The following is a 16,470-nucleotide window of genomic DNA, read 5'->3' as shown; positions in this document are numbered from 1 at the left end:
AGGGTCACGAAACGAGGGTCACGAGACAAGGGTCACGAGACGAGGGTCACGAGACGAGGGTCACGAGACGAGGGTCACGAGACAACCCGAGGGTCACGAGACAACCCGAGGGTCACGGGACAACCCGAGGGTCACGGGACGAGACGAGGGTCACGAGACGAGGGTCACGAGACGAGGGTCACGAGACGAGGGTCACGAGACGAGGGTCACGAGACAACCCGAGGGTCACGAGACAACCCGAGGGTCACGAGACAACCCGAGGGTCACGGGACAACCCGAGGGTCACGGGACAACCCGAGGGTCACGGGACAACCCGAGGGTCACGAGACGAGGGTCACGAGACGAGGGTCACGAGACAACCCGAGGGTCACGAGACAACCCGAGGGTCACGAGACAACCCATGGGTCACGAGACGAGGGTCGCGAGACAACCCGAGGGTCACAGGACGAGGGTCACGAGACGGGGGTCACGAGACAACCCGAGGGTCACGAGACAACCCGAGGGTCACGGGACAACCCGAGGGTCACGGGACGAGACGAGGGTCACGAGACGAGGGTCACGAGACGAGGGTCACGAGACGAGGGTCACGAGACGAGGGTCACGAGACAACCCGAGGGTCACGAGACAACCCGAGGGTCACGGGACAACCCGAGGGTCACGAGACGAGGGTCACGAGACGAGGGTCACGAGACAACCCGAGGGTCACGAGACAACCCGAGGGTCACGAGACAACCCATGGGTCACGAGACGAGGGTCGCGAGACAACCCGAGGGTCACAGGACGAGGGTCACGAGACGGGGGTCACGAGACAACCCGCGGGTCACGAGACAACCCAGTGTTTTGACTTCATGTTTGAGCTCGTTGGACATGGACAAACATCACTGACAGGAATGTTGCTCACGTGTCTTTTCTTTTGGTGCAGAAGTTTAACACAAAAATAAATGTTTTTATGTTTGCACCAAATCACACAAGAAAATGCACTTTGTGAAACTGACAATGCAATAAACTTAATTCTGTCTTTTAGTCCTTTGTCAACTGTCTTTGAGGCGCATCCTGCCCCCTACAGGCCAAAATCTGTGTGTTCTAAACAGGCAGCTGTGAGGACGGCCGCGGGTCCTCGGGATGAGGACCCCTGTGTGATTAGCTCTGGAGCTAAAGAAGCTAATGGAGCTAACAGAGCTACTGAAGCTCAGTGTGAGACAAACAGCCCCGGGGACAGAGCAGTGAGACATGGCAGAAGTGAAGCTGAAGGAGGAGACGGAGCTGTGGGAGCCCCGGGGCCCCTGTGGCTCCTGGGGGCCCGCGGAGGACACACACGGCTCGGGGTGAGTGCAGATGTGAGGCCGGGGAACAGAGCGAGCAGAGCGGCCACAGTCACAGCGGACACGGCCTGCTCTGACTCTGAGGACCGCGTGGGACAATCTGTGGTTTAAAGCTCGAATATGAAAGAGTCAAAGTTGTTGAATGATCGCGTTTGGACCTGGAGCTTTGACAAAGTGTAAAGTGTCTTTTTAAAGATGTTTTGGCCCCGTAGACTTCTGAGACGAGATCATAGCATGACATGGTGATGAGAGAGAACATGCAGCATGTTACTGATGTACAAGACTCTGACCCCGGGGTCAATCTGACCCTAACCCTCCAATCTCATTCAAGCTATCATGATCTCAAGAAAAAGGGGGCGGGGTTTACCATGTGTGTAAAATGTCTGTATTTCAGGTGAAATCAGAGCGTTGCTGGTGTGAATGTTGTGCTCAATGTTCTAATACTGAGAGTCATGTGGTGCCTGAGGTTCCTGTACAGGTCTAATACTGAGAGTCATGTGGTGCCTGAGGTTCCTGTACAGGTCTTATACTGAGAGTCATGTGGTGCCTGAGGTTCCTGTACAGGTCTAATACTGAGAGTCATGTGGTGCCTGAGGTTCCTGTACAGGTCTAATACTGAGAGTCATGTGGTGCCGGAGGTTCCTGTCAGTTCTTACTGCAGATGACAGACGCTTGAGTCTTGAGGAGGAAGTGAAGAATCCCTGGCTCAAATCTGTTCTTACGACATGGAAGGAGCTGATCAGAACAAACTAAACTAGAGCTGCAGTATCGATTCTTTCGGTAATCGATTAATCTATTGTTTTTTTCTTCGATGAATCGGTTAATTTTTGTACATTCTTTAAATTGTTTAAAAGCATTAAATCGTTTTTTAAATAAACTTTATAGTTCATTGTAATAAACAAATAACAAATTGAGTTTCTGCCTAAAAAACACATTTTATTCTTAATTTCACAAAAGTTTGTCCCAAAAACAGCAAAGTGTTCTGTTTGTATTTAAAGAATAAAGAATATATAAAGAATATGCTCTGAGGTTCAGCTCTAAGGTTCAGCTCTGAGGTTCAGCTCTGAGGTTCAGCTCTAAGGTTCAGCTCTAAGGTTCAGCTCTAAGATGCCGGATGTTTGGCTTTTTGATGATTCTTGGGTTAGGGTCTTGGTGAAAGTCTAAAACCAGCTCAAAGACTTTGTCCACACCATGAAGTTACTGCACATAATGTGAATGTTCTGCTTATTCTTATTAATGTTCTGTTTGTTCTTTTTAATGTTCTGTTTGTTCTTTTTAATGTTCTGTTTGTTCTTTTTAATGTTCTGCTTGTTCTTTTTAATGTTCTGCTTGTTCTTTTTAATGTTCTGCTTATTCTTTTTAATGTCTTATGACTCGTCTGAACATTTGAACCTGTGGAACTATCAAAGCATATTTCATGTTCAAACCAGCCAGCTGAACAGCACAGGCCAGTTCCACCCGGGTCTGTGCAATACTCATGTGCAATACACATGTGCAATACACGTGTGCAATACTCGTGTGCAATACTCGTGTGCAATACACGTGTGCAATACTCGTGTGCAATACTCGTGTGCAATACTCGTGTGCAATACACGTGTGCAATACACATGTGCAATACTCGTGTGCAATACACGTGTGCAATACTCGTGTGCAATACTCGTGTGCAATACACATGTGCAATACACGTGTGCAATACTCGTGTGCAAGACTGTTATAATCAGTTGTATCTGTTATATGTGCAATACTGTGACACTGTCAATCATCGTGGTGCAATATTTTCTGTCCATCTTATCTTAAAAAACACTGTCTTTTAGCTTAAGCTAAGCTAGCTAAAATAGCAATATCTACCATCTCTACGAGACCATCACTCGCTCAAGGAAAGAAGAATCCAGCTCTTTTTCAGCCTGACGTGCCAGAGCTTCAGGCCCATGTCCTTCCCGGCGTGACCCCTGAGCTGGACCCTGGAGGCGTCCGCCCCATAAACCTCGGCTGGATCTCCTGCTTCTGGTCGTATGAACACACGTATTTCAGTTAGGCTGTAGATCATTATCGATTAATTTGCATATTCCATATTCATATTTATATGTTTAATTTGTTTGGTCAATAAGAAGTTCTCTGACCACTCTGCCATCATGGGACACATCACAGATGATGATGTGGAGGACAGAGGACAGAGGACAGAGGACTGGAGCAGGACTTTGTGGAACCTCCTCCTCATCAACGCGTGGAAGACCAAGGAGAGGCCACGCCCCCCTCACCAGTGAACATCCAGGGACGGGACAGGCCACGCCCCCCTCACCAGTGAACATCCAGGGACGGGACAGGCCACGCCCCCCTCACCAGTGAACATCCAGGGACGGGACAGGCCACGCCCCCCTCACCAGTGAACATCCAGGGACGGGACAGGCCACGCCCCCCTCACCAGTGAACATCCAGGGACGGGACATTGAGAGAGTGACTCATACAAGGACCTGGTGTTCATCTGAACCACAAACTGGACTCATAACACAGACTGAACAGGAAGAGCCAGAGTCGGCTCCACCTCCTGAGGAGACTCAGGTCTTTTGGAGTGACAGGGCCGCTCCTGACAGGGCCACTGTGTGAAGGAGACCTTTCACAGTCTGTCCTTCTGCTGCTGTCACACTCTACAACAAACACTGTCAGACCCATGTGCATATAACTGATGTAAATAAGAGGGTTTTACTTTACCATTATTAGTATTATTATTATTTGTCTTATGCCAGCTATTTTTATTATTATTTTATTGTGTTTTTATTTTTTCATCCATTCCATATTAAGCAATGTCAGGACCTGTTTACAGGAGTTTTGTTCATAAGAGTTCTTCTATTAAGAGTGTTTTTTAAACTTGCTATAAGTGATGTGTCCTTCCCTCTGGATCTACTGCAGTGCAACACCAACATGTCCCATGTGTGGACAATAAAGGATTATCTTAATAAATCTTTATAAACCACGTTTGGTAAAGTGTTCATTCATTTCCAGAAAAGAGGTCACGGTTACGTTCTCATAACCGAACTAGTCATTTTTAGAATTTAGATTTGAGAATTGTTAATTGCCTTCATTCATTCAAATTAAACCAACCCACTCTCATGCAGTGTCACCTTTGAAATCTTGATCCAATTCTTCAATCGATATCAACTCTGAACGTCGCCCTCTTTCATAAGTGGAGGTCTTGACGTTGAATTCACTCGTGTCACTGTCTAAGAAAATCAAAAAGTGCAGGAGCAATGGAGAATAAAGATGACAAAACAGAACCTGAGCAATAGTCTTACTTTATTAACGCAATAACGCTGTTGTTGTTTGTGTCCAGTGTGGAGCCCGCCCACCTGAAAGAGGAGGAGCCAGAGCTGTGCATCAAGCAGGAGCCGCAAGAGTTTCCTCTTCACATGGTCAGTGTGAAAAGTGAAGAGGATGAAGACAAGTCCTCTGTGCTTCATCAAAGAGCAACTGAGGAGAACAGAGAGGAAACTAATGTGACAGAAGCAGGCTGCAGCTCAGATCCACTCACACAGTTCCACTCAGATAGTGAGGAGCACACTGACAGCTCTGAAGACACCGAGCACTCAGAAGACTATAGTCAACAACAGGCTCCAAAAAGAAGCTACGTTCTGACTCCTCGTGACGCATCTGGAGCCAGAGTCAAAAAATCCTTTAGCTGCTCTGAATGTGGGAAGATGTTCACTAATCACTGCAGATTACAGACGCACATGATGAGCCACACCGGAGAGAAGCCGCACAAGTGCTCCGAGTGCGGGAAGAGCTTTGAGTGGAGGGCACATTTGGGCGTGCACATGTTGGGTCACACCGGCGAGAAGCCGCACAAGTGTCCCGTTTGTGAAAAAGCTTTTACACAAAAAGGAACTCTTACAAAACACCTCAGAACTCAACATCACGTGTGCACCATTTGTCTGGCCAGTTTCCCCGACGACACGAGTCTGAATGAACATCTAAAGACTCACATCGAAGAAGGGACTCTGGATCCGTCGTTTCTGAAGTCGCTCACCTGCTCCGAGTGCGGGAAGGAGTTCCGGTGGAAGTCCGACCTGCACACTCACATGTTGGTTCACACGGGTGAGCGGCCGCACAAGTGTCCCATCTGTGAGAAAGACTACAAACACAAATACAAGCTAGAGAGACACATGAAAACTCACGACACTTCACAGACCGGGGCTTCGAGACCCTTTGGCTGCTCAGACTGCGGATTGCGTTTCGGTGACAAGTCGTATTTACGCGTGCACATGTTGAGTCACACCGGAGAGCGGCCGCACAAATGCCCCGAGTGCGGAAAAGGCTTTCGAGTGACGTCCAACTTACGGCGCCACATGTCGGTCCACACGGGGCACCGACCGCACAAGTGTCCCTTCTGCCAGAAAGGGTTCATCGAGAAGTTTTATCTGGAACAACACATGAGGGTTCACTCCGGAGAGAAGCCTTTTGTCTGTTCAGTTTGTGGGAAAAGCTTTCGGTTAAAAGCAGGAATGGAAAAACACATGAAAGCTCACTGTGCGGAGAAACCTTTCGAGTGCTCAGTTTGTGACAAGTGTTTCAAATATAAATCTGGTCTCACTCGACACATGAGCATCAAGCACGGCACCAACGGAGGCATGGAGGAGACCATGCAGGTGTTCAGAAATAAACACACCGAAGAGACCACGCAGGTGCTCAGGGATAAACCCACATAAGAGACCATGCATGTGTTCATTGATAAACCCACAAAAGCTGAGTCCATGCAGGCATTCAGAGATAAACCCATAGAGGACACCATGCAGGTAATCAGAGACTGGGACAATTCACTCAGTTTAAAATCACAGAAAAAGGACAGTTTTGGGCCATTTTCAATCTGGTCCACATCGAGTTTTGGATTATAATTATTTATTATAAATATTTTGGTGTAGTAATAGTAGTAGTAGTAGTAGTAGTAGTAGTAGCTTATATTTTACAGAAATGTACTTCGAAGCGTTTGCTACACCAGTGTTGACCATGCTCTGGCCCACTACCACATGCCCACATTCCAATGTGGGCCCTGGGAGCACTTAATGGCTCGTTCCGTCACCTGGCCCACGACGACACGGCCCACGACGGCTTTGGGTCAATGCTCCACTATCGACCTTTGACCTAAACCTTGTACTTATTGTAAATGAATAAATCGTCCCATTTAAAAGAATAATGTTATTTTTTTGCACACGGGGCGGGACAGACATTGTGGGAGGAGCTTGGTGACATCAGACCTGCTTCTGTCGCAGTGACAAGGGGCTCATTTCCCTCTTCAGCGTGTTAAACAACATGCTAATGCTAATGCTAATCTGTTTATCATCCGAGGACTTTTACATTGTTTATGGAAAAGCTCTCAAAACTACTATTTGTGATTATTATTCATGTGATAACACGTGATCTCGTGTGTGAAGACCCTCGACCAGCTGCAGGACACAAGGGAGCGTCAGAGGGGCCTTTGTTCAAGACCCAAATGGTACAAATATCCCCTTTCTATTTACCTGCCAAACTTTGCATGTTGCTTTGTCCTTTTTATTCTTTATTTAATTATAATTCTGTGATTTCTTTCTGTTCTGAGACGGTGAAGTGGAAAAACACTTTTTGAAATGACTCTTTTCTATTGAAATAATGGCAATGACACTTAAATGACCAATGCAGTAAATAAGTACGGAATATTATTATTATAGATATGATGGATATAATTAGTTTTCAGATTAGAGTGTGTACTGCAGTTCAGAAAACAGATACTCAAATCAGATAAATACATGGAGGTATTTGTAATTCGCTATTTTAAACAGGCAGGACCAGGACAAACCTCGAGGACCCCTGTGTGATTAGCTCCGAGGCTAATGAAGCTAATGAAGCTACTGAAGCTCAGTGTGAGACAAACAGCCCCGGGGACAGAGCAGTGAGACATGGCAGAAGTGAAGCTGAAGGAGGAGACGGAGCTGTGGGAGCCCCGGGGCCCCTGTGGCTCCTGGGGGCCCTCAGGGTAAGTCACGTTAGGCTGAAGACACAGCGTTAGCTTCGCGTTAGCCTCCAGTAAGAGTCAAACAGATCCAGTGTTTTAATCCTCTGAAAGTGTGGAATGAGTCTGCGCGGACACGAGGAGCTGTGACTGCTTTTATGTGACCTTGGACTTTAGCATGTTAGGCTAAAGGGAGCAGGCTACAAGCTAAAGGGTGCAGGCTACAAGCTAAAGGGAGCAGGCTACAAGCTAAAGGGTGCAGCCTACAAGCTAAAGGGTGCATGCTACAAGCTAAAGGGTGCATGCTACAAGCTAAAGGGAGCAGGCTACAAGTTAAAGGGTGCAGGCTACAAGCTAAAGGGTGCAGGCTACAAGCTAAAGGGTGCAGGCTACAAGCTAAAGGGTGCAGGCTACAAGCTAAAGGGTGCAGGCTACAAGCTAAGCTAAAGGTACAGGCTACAAGTTAAAGGGAGCAGGCTACAAGCTTAAGTGTGCAGGCTGCAAGCTAAAGGGTGCAGCCTACAAGCTAAAGGGTGCAGCCTACAAGCTAAAGGGAGCAGGCTACAAGCTAAAGGGTGCAGGCTACAAGCTAAAGGGTGCAGGCTACAAGCTAAAGGGAGCAGGCTAGAAGTTAAAGGGTGCAGGCTACAAGCTAAAGGGTGCAGGCTACAAGCTAAAGGGTGCAGGCTACAAGCTAAGCTAAAGGTACAGGCTACAAGCTAAAGGGAGCAGGGTACAAGCTAAAGGGTGCAGCCTACAAGCTAAAGGTGCATGCTACAAGCTAAAGGGTGCAGGCTACAAGCTAAAGGGGGCAGGCTACAAGCTAAAGGGAGCAGGCTACAAGCTAAAGAGAGCAGGCTACAAGCTAAAGGGTGCAGGCTACAAGCTAAAGGGTGCAGGCTACAAGCTAAAGGGGGCAGGCTACAAGCTAAAGGGGGCAGGCTACAAGCTAAAGGGAGGAGGCTACAAGCTAAAGGGAGCAGGCTACAAGCTAAAGGGAGCAGGCTACAAGCTAAGGCTACAAGCTAAAGAGTGCAGGCTACAAGCTAAAGGGTGCAGGCTACAAGCTAAAGGGAGCAGGCTACAAGCTAAAGGGTGCAGGCTACAAGCTAAAGGGAGCAGGCTACAAGCTAAAGGGTGCAGCCTACAAGCTAAAGGGTGCATGCTACAAGCTAAAGGGTGCAAGCTACAAGCTAAAGGGAGCAGGCTACAAGCTAAAGGGCGCAGGCTACAAGCTAAAGGGCGCAGGCTACAAGCTAAAGGGTGCAGGCTACAAGCTAAAGGGTGCAGGCTACAAGCTAAAGGGTGCAGCCTACAAGCTAAAGGTGCATGCTACAAGCTAAAGGGTGCAGGCTACAAGCTAAAAGGTGCAGGCTACAAGCTAAACTAAAGGGTGCGGGCTAAAAGCTAAAGGGTGCAGGCTACAAGCTAAGCTAAAGGGTACAAGCTAAAGGCTGCAGGCTACAAGCTAAGTTAAAGGGTACAGGCCACCAGCAGGAGGCCGCTCCATGTTTAGTCCTGACTCTGGCACCAGCAGGAGGCCGCTCCATGTTTAGTCCTGACTCTGGCACCAGCAGGAGGCCGCTCCATGTTTAGCAGTCTCAGTGTGATGAGCTGTAAAATCATCTAATGAGTCGTTTATTAAGGGGAAATCTGTTGTGAACCTTTTGTATGAACCGGTGTAATCCCTCATTCGTCCAGCAGGGGTCCATTGTAGAAAACGTTTTAGTCGTTTCATCTGGAGTTTTTAGAAAAGACGTTTTGACTCTTAAAGAGTCATTCTCAATCTATGGATCGAGTCTGAGAACTCCTGAGCGTTCTGTGAGCGTCGCTCCCTCAGCTCCAGTAACATCCTTCTCTTTTCACCTGTGTTTGTGTTTCAGCTTCACTCGAGTTAAAGAAGAACCAGAGGAAGTGCAGCTCCTCCTCACTCCTGCAGCTCCTGCAGCTCCTGCAGCTCCTGTCAGTGTGAAAAGTGAAGAGGATGAAGACAAGTCCTCTGTGCTTCATCAAAGAGCAACTGAGGAGAACAGAGAGGAAACTAATGTGACAGAAGCAGGCTGCAGCTCAGATCCACTCACACAGTTCCACTCAGATAGTGAGGGTCTCCACATTGTGGAGGAGCTGAAGCTGAAGGAGGAGCTGAAGCTGGAGGAGGAGCTGAAGCTGGAGGAGGAGCTGAAGCTGGAGGAGGAGCTGAAGCTGGAGGAGGAGCTGAAGCTGGAGGAGGAGCTGAAGCTGGAGGAGGAGCTGAAGCTGGAGGAGGAGGAGCTGAAGCTGGAGGATGATGGGGCAGAATCAGACAAAGGGGCGGAGTCAGACTGGAGCTGGGAGTGGGAGGCACCGCTCAGACAGACACTGAGCGAGAGAAGAAATGTGTCGTCAATGGAACTGAAACCAGGTGTGTTCATTTATACTTGTGAGCAGTGTTGTGCCTGAACGTGTTCATGAACAAAAGTTTATGAACACGTTCATAATTTGGTGAACTGAACGCACTGTGTTACTGCTGAAGAACGATAATATGAACGTGTTCATTCTGGTGTCTGTGAACGGCAACGTCGTTCTTTTTATTTTCCTTCAATAAAGTGTCCAATTTCTAGAGACTTCCAGGTGAAAAACACCGTTAAGTTTCCCAAAAAGAGCCTGAGTCTGAAGTGTGAGAGCTGCAGTTGTGGAGGCCATAGATGCAGAGACAGCACCGCACTGCGCACTGCACTGCGCACTGCGCATGTGCATCAAAACTGAAGGCAGCGACAGCAACAGAGCAGCAGGAGTCGTCCTGCTACGACCAGTTGTGTGAGTTTATGATGAGGTCGTGAGGATGGAACAATCGAACATTTCAGAAGTCTGTCTTCAGTGTAAATCCTGGGGAAGGATTCAAAATTGGATGAAGATGAATCTGACACATATTTTCAGCAATAAACTAATAAAATATTTACTGCTGTGGTTGAATTTGGGCTGTGGAAATAATTTAGAACAATTATTGCATAATATTGAAAAAAGAACTGAACTAGTTCATTTTTTGGAGCTGTGAACTAAGTTCAACATGTTGAATTATGAACTATGAACTGAACTAGTTCATGCAGAAAGTGAACTTTCCCAACACTGCTTGTGTATATACAAGTATAAATACAAGTATAAATATAAGTATAAATACAACTACTTACTTTATGTAGTTCAAACAGCCCTGGTTCTTTGTAGTATTTTGGACATTAAAAATCGTCTTCTTCAGGTTGAACGCTGCTGTTTCTTTAGTTCACGAGATTAAACTGTTTTTAACAGAACCTTTAACCAGTAAATATGCCTCATACGAGCTTTAATTTACCTTCATTATCTGCAAAGGTCCACGCACCATAAACACACTATTACATAGTGTATAAGTCTAAACATACTATTACATGTGTATAAGTCTAAACACACTATTACATGTGTATAAGTCTAAACACACTATTACATGGTGTATAAGTCTAAACACACTATTACATGGTGTATAAGTCTAAACACATTATTACATGGTGTATAAGTCTAAACACACTATTACATGGTGTATAAGTCTAAACACACTATTACATGTGTATAAGTCTAAACATACTATTACATGGTGTATAAGTCTAAACACATTATTACATGGTGTATAAGTCTAAACACACTATTACATGGTGTATAAGTCTAAACACACTATTACATGTGTATAAGTCTAAACACACTATTACATGTGTATAAGTCTAAACACACTATTACATGTGTATAAGTCTAAACATACTATTACATGTGTATAAGTCTAAACACACTATTACATGTGTATAAGTCTAAACATACTATTACATGTGTATAAGTCTAAACACACTATTACATGTGTATAAGTCTAAACATACTATTACATGTGTATAAGTCTAAACACACTATTACATAGTGTATAAGTCTAAACACACTATTACATGTGTATAAGTCTAAACACACTATTACATGGTGTATAAGTCTAAACACACTATTACATGGTGTATAAGTCTAAACACACTATTACATGGTGTATAAGTCTAAACACACTATTACATGGTGTATAAGTCTAAACACACTATTACATGTGTATAAGTCTAAACACACTATTACATGTGTATAAGTCTAAACACACTATTACATGGTGTATAAGTCTAAACACACTATTACATGTGTATAAGTCTAAACACACTATTACATGGTGTATAAGTCTAAACACACTATTACATGTGTATAAGTCTAAACACACTATTACATGTGTATAAGTCTAAACACACTATTACATGTGTATAAGTCTAAACACACTATTACATGGTGTATAAGTCTAAACACACTATTACATGTGTATAAGTCTAAACACACTATTACATGTGTATAAGTCTAAACACACTATTACATGTGTATAAGTCTAAACACACTATTACATTGTTATAATCCTGTGTTCTAGAAGCTCTAACTGAGCATGTGCAGAGGAGAAGTGAGACAAGTCTGTGTTTGTTGCTCAGACTCTTCACCTTTAGAATGATCAGACGTTAGTTAGAAACACAGAGTTTATAACACAGAGCTCTAATGTGTCATGGATTGATCATTCTGAGCCTTTTTACTCATTCAGCGTGTTTAGCTCCGCCCTTTTTCACTCTTGCATTTTTACGAGCAAATGTCATCCACAGATAAATGAGTCGAATGTCCATAAACGACCAAAGTGGCAGAAATGCATTTACATTTCATATTTAACACAACAATAATATGACTGGTCAGTATTAATAACCTTCTGTTGTGTGTTTTTAAGATTTTCTGTTTCCGTCGGTGAGACTGGAGCTCCCTGCCGCTCCTGCCGCTCCTGCCCCAGTGAAAAGTGAAGAGGATGAAGACAAGTCCTCTGTGCTTCATCAAAGAGCAACTGAGGAGAACAGAGAGGAAACTAATGTGACAGAAGCAGGCTGCAGCTCAGATCCACTCACACAGTTCCACTCAGATAGTGACAGTGACGCAGAGGAAGAGGAAGAGCGGCCGCACAAATGCTCTTTCTGTGGCAAATGTTTCAAAAACACCAGCCACTTTAACCAACACCTGAAAATCCACAGTGGAGAGAAACCTTTCAGCTGTTCTATTTGTGAAAAAGCTTTCCTCAGGAGCCGGACTCTGACGGAACACATTAGAACACACACGGGGGAGAAACCATTCAGGTGTTCAGTGTGTGAGAACGACTTCACGTCCAAAGCGCGGATGAAAAAGCACATGAAGGTCCACACGGGCGAGAAACCTTTCAGCTGTCCATTTTGCAGCAAGTCGTTTGTGCAGCGCTCGTTCCTCGTCGTCCACACGAGGCAGCACACGGGCGAGAAACCCTTCAGCTGTACAGTGTGCCGCAGGTCCTACATCGACAGAAGCTCGCTCCGCAAACACCTGAAGAAGCACAGCCGGGGCGCGGCGCCGGACCACTGACTCCGCCCACCGTTTCCATGGTTACTGAGCCCAACAGGGACGGCTCTCACGCTACTGTCCCACAGGTTTAAGTCCAGGGTGGGCCCCATCGTCCCACACGTTCAGGGAGGGCCCCGTCTTTGTCCCACAAGTCCAGGGAGGGCCCCATCGTCCCACACGTTCAGGGAGGGCCCCGTCTTTGTCCCACACATCCAGGGAGGGCCCCGTCGTCCCACACGTCCAGCAGGGCCCAGTCGTCACACGTCCAGGGAGGGCCCCGTCTTTGTCCCACACGTCCAGGGAGGGCCCCGTCGTCCCACATGTCCAGCAGGGCCCAGTCGTCCCACACGTCCAGCAGGGCCCAGTCGTCCCACACGCCCAGGGAGGGCCCCGTCTTTGTCCCACACGTCCAGGGAGGGCCCCGTCGTCCCACACGTCCAGCAGGGCCCAGTCGTCCCACACGTTCAGAGGGCCCCGTCTTTGTCCCACAAGTCCAGGGAGGGCCCCATCGTCCCACACGTTCAGGGAGGGCCCCGTCTTTGTCCCACACGTTCAGGGAGGGCCCCGTCGTCCCACACGTCCAGCAGGGCCCAGTCGTCCCACACGTCCAGGGAGGGCCCCGTCTTTGTCCCACACGTCCAGGGAGGGCCCCGTCGTCCCACACGTCCAGCAGGGCCCAGTCGTCCCACACGTCCAGGGAGGGCCCCGTCTTTGTCCCACACGTCCAGGGAGGGCCCCGTCGTCCCACACGTCCAGCAGGGCCCAGTCGTCCCACACGCCCAGGGAGGGCCCCGTCTTTGTCCCACACGTCCAGGGAGGGCCCCGTCGTCTCACACGTCCAGCAGGGGTTTACTAAAGAGTTATTAGAACATTGGCCCCAGAATAAATGTGACTTTAGGGGCCACTCTCCAGAATCAGCCGAGTAAAAACAACTCAATAAAGAAAGAAATATAATTCACATTCTGTTTATTAAACGTTACAACTTTTATTTGACAGTTTTACTCTTTGTTTTTGTTACTTCCCCAAAGTTAGAGTTACATCACTGCTTTAGAAATACAGGTTCATCTCTAAGGCTCAGCTCTGAGGTTCAGCTCTAAGGTTCAGCTCTAAGGTTCAGCTCTAAGGTTCATCTCTGAGGTTCAGCTCTAAGGTTCAGCTCTGAGGTTCATCTCTGAGGTTCATCTCTAAGGTTCATCTCTAAGAAGAAGAGTGTTAGTTTCTAAAGCTCTCACTGGGACTTTAGCTGATGCGTCTCATGTTTCCAGTCCCACTGTCACGTCGTCATAGCGATGAGCGAGATGAAGTGATATTTGTACATGACTCAATATAAAGATGTTTATAATTCATCGAACATGGAAAAAGTGACGGAAGAAAATGATTAAGAGGTTTTAATGATCAAAAGTGAAAGAAAAGTGTTGAAATCAAGTAGAGTTGTTTTGTCAGAATGATGCAGAGCGCGGCCCCTACAGGCCAATGTGTTCTAAACAGGCAGCTGTGAGGACGGCCGCGTGTCCTCGGGATGAGGACCCCTGTGTGATTAGCTCTGGAGCTAAAGAAGCTAATGGAGCTAACAGAGCTACTGAAGCTCAGTGTGAGACAAACAGCCCCGGGGACAGAGCAGTGAGACATGGCAGAAGTGAAGCTGAAGGAGGAGACGGAGCTGTGGGAGCCCCGGGGCCCCTGTGGCTCCTGGGGGCCCGCGGAGGAGCCCCGGGGCCCCTGTGGCTCCTGGGGGCCGGCGGAGGACACACATAGTGACGCGTAAGTGACTTTACATCTTTTTGCCTGTGAGAAAATCATATTCTGTTTTCTATGAAAACTGAACAAAATAAATCTTGTTTTTGTTCTTTTTGAACTAAACAAACAGAAGAATAAAGTGTCACTTTGTCCTGTTCTTTTTATCTCGTGACATTCACATCAAAAAAAGTGGATTCTTCTGCTCATTTGACCCAGATCGATCACATCATTGTAATCTTAGAGTTCAGGAGGTGAGAGCTCTAAATGACCTTTGTACCACGTGTTTCTCTTTAAGAGCAAATTATGAAAATGTGTGCAATATTTCTGTAAAACTGAAACAGGCCTGGACGCCGAAACGTTGCCTCTTCACCATTAAACTTTTATTTTGCAAGTTTGACAGTGTGCGGAATTCCTTTCCCTTAATAAATAATAAATAACTACAGTTCACTTATTTCACCACTAGATGGTTGACATGGAATACTAAGAACTGTACTTTAACGTAATCTTTTCTACAAAGGGTCAAGGTCAAAGGGTCAAGCCCGGTGTCATCCCAGAGAAGGTCACATTCACGTGTGACGACACAAACAGCTGTGGGTCACGATCACGTGTGACGACACAAACAGCTGTAGGTCACATTCACGTGTGACGACACAAACAGCTGTAGGTCACATTCACGTGTGACGACACAAACAGCTGTAGGTCACATTCACGTGTGACGACTCAAACAGCTGTAGGTCACATTCACGTGTGACGACTCAAACAGCTGTAAGTCACATTCACGTGTAACGACACAAACAGCTGTAGGTCACATTCACGTGTGACGACTCAAACAGCTGTAAGTCACATTCACGTGTAACGACACAAACAGCTGTAGGTCACATTCACGTGTAACGACTCAAACAGCTGTAAGTCACATTCACGTGTAACGACACAAACAGCTGTAGGTCACATTCACGTGTGACGACACAAACAGCTGTAGGTCACATTCACGTGTAACGACACAAACAGCTGTATGTCATATTCACGTGTGACGACACAAATTGCTGTAGGTCACATTCACGTGTAACGACACAAACAGCTGTAGGTCACATTCACGTGTGACGACACAAACAGCTGTAGGTCGCATTCACGTGTGACGACACAAACAGCTGTAGGTCACATTCACGTGTGACGACTCAAACAGCTGTAGGTCACATTCACGTGTGACGACTCAAACAGCTGTAAGTCACATTCACGTGTGACGACACAAACAGCTGTAGGTCACATTCACTTGTGACGACACAAACAGCTGTAGGTCATATTCACGTGTAACGTCACAAACAGCTGTATGTCGTATTCACGTGTGACGACACAAACAGCTGTATGTCGTATTCACGTGTGACGACACAAACAGCTGTAGGTCACGTTCACGTGTAACGACACAAACAGCTGTAGGTCACGTTCACGTGTAACGACACAAACAGCTGTAGGTCACATTCACGTGTGACGAAACAAACAGCTGTAGGTCACATTCACGTGTAACGACTCAAACAGCTGTAAGTCACATTCACGTGTAACGACACAAACAGCTGTAGGTCACATTCACGTGTGACGACACAAACAGCTGTAGGTCACATTCACGTGTGACGACTCAAACAGCTGTAGGTCACATTCACGTGTGACGACTCAAACAGCTGTAAGTCACATTCACGTGTGACGACACAAACAGCTGTAGGTCACATTCACGTGTGACGACACAAACAGCTGTAGGTCACATTCACGAGTGACGACAAAAACAGCTGTAGGTAACATTCACGTGTAACGACACAATCAGCTGTAGGTCACATTCACATGTAACGACACAAACAGCTGTAGGTCACATTCACGTGTGACGACACAAACAGCTGTAGGTCACGATCACGTGTGACGACACAAACAGCTGTAGGTCATTGATGTGTGACGACAGAAACAGCTGTAGGTCACATTCACGTGTGACAATACAAACAGCTGTAGGTCACATTCACGTATGACGAC

At 46.7% G+C, this 16,470-nt stretch overlaps 2 protein-coding genes across 3 annotated transcripts; both read left to right on the top strand.

Annotated features, from left to right (window-relative positions):
* The first annotated feature begins 1,067 nt into the window (after positions 1–1,067).
* On the top strand, positions 1,068–6,446 carry LOC140377226 (uncharacterized). Of its 2 annotated transcripts, none has more exons than XM_072462574.1 (2): positions 1,068–1,329; positions 4,658–6,446. In XM_072462574.1, exon 2 carries the CDS (start codon positions 4,727–4,729, stop codon positions 6,020–6,022), a length of 1,296 nt encoding a protein of 431 aa, XP_072318675.1. In that variant the 5' UTR covers positions 1,068–1,329; positions 4,658–4,726; the 3' UTR covers positions 6,023–6,446. The 2 variants fall into 2 exon arrangements, with proteins under 2 accessions (XP_072318675.1, XP_072318674.1); XM_072462573.1 differs by having other exon boundaries at positions 1,068–1,325; positions 4,651–6,445.
* A 690-nt stretch (positions 6,447–7,136) lies between these two features.
* Positions 7,137–13,796, top strand: LOC140377227 (uncharacterized). Its single transcript, XM_072462576.1, has 3 exons — positions 7,137–7,323; positions 9,183–9,700; positions 12,086–13,796. The coding sequence occupies exons 1-3, from the start codon at positions 7,247–7,249 to the stop codon at positions 12,739–12,741; spliced, it is 1,251 nt and encodes a 416-aa protein (XP_072318677.1). The 5' UTR covers positions 7,137–7,246; the 3' UTR covers positions 12,742–13,796.
* Positions 13,797–16,470: the final 2,674 nt, after the last annotated feature.

The sequence above is a fragment of the Eucyclogobius newberryi genome, unplaced genomic scaffold (genome assembly GCF_026437365.1).
Source record: "Eucyclogobius newberryi isolate DKJ021-1_F unplaced genomic scaffold, fEucNew1.0.hap1 SCAF_4, whole genome shotgun sequence".
Classification (NCBI taxonomy): Eukaryota; Metazoa; Chordata; class Actinopteri; order Gobiiformes; family Gobiidae; genus Eucyclogobius; species Eucyclogobius newberryi.
This window is presented reverse-complemented; position numbering and strand designations above follow the sequence as displayed.

Coding starts and splice junctions, on each gene's coding strand:
- LOC140377226 (XM_072462573.1), top strand. CDS start 1,231: ATGGCAGAAGTGAAGCTGAAGGAGGAGACGGAGCTGTGGGAGCCCCGG. Junction 1,326..4,650: donor GAGGACACACACGGCTCGGG/GTGAGTGCAGAT, acceptor GTTTGTGTCCAG/TGTGGAGCCCGCCCACCTGA.
- LOC140377227 (XM_072462576.1), top strand. CDS start 7,247: ATGGCAGAAGTGAAGCTGAAGGAGGAGACGGAGCTGTGGGAGCCCCGG. Junction 7,324..9,182: donor GGCTCCTGGGGGCCCTCAGG/GTAAGTCACGTT, acceptor TTTGTGTTTCAG/CTTCACTCGAGTTAAAGAAG. Junction 9,701..12,085: donor GTCAATGGAACTGAAACCAG/GTGTGTTCATTT, acceptor TGTGTTTTTAAG/ATTTTCTGTTTCCGTCGGTG.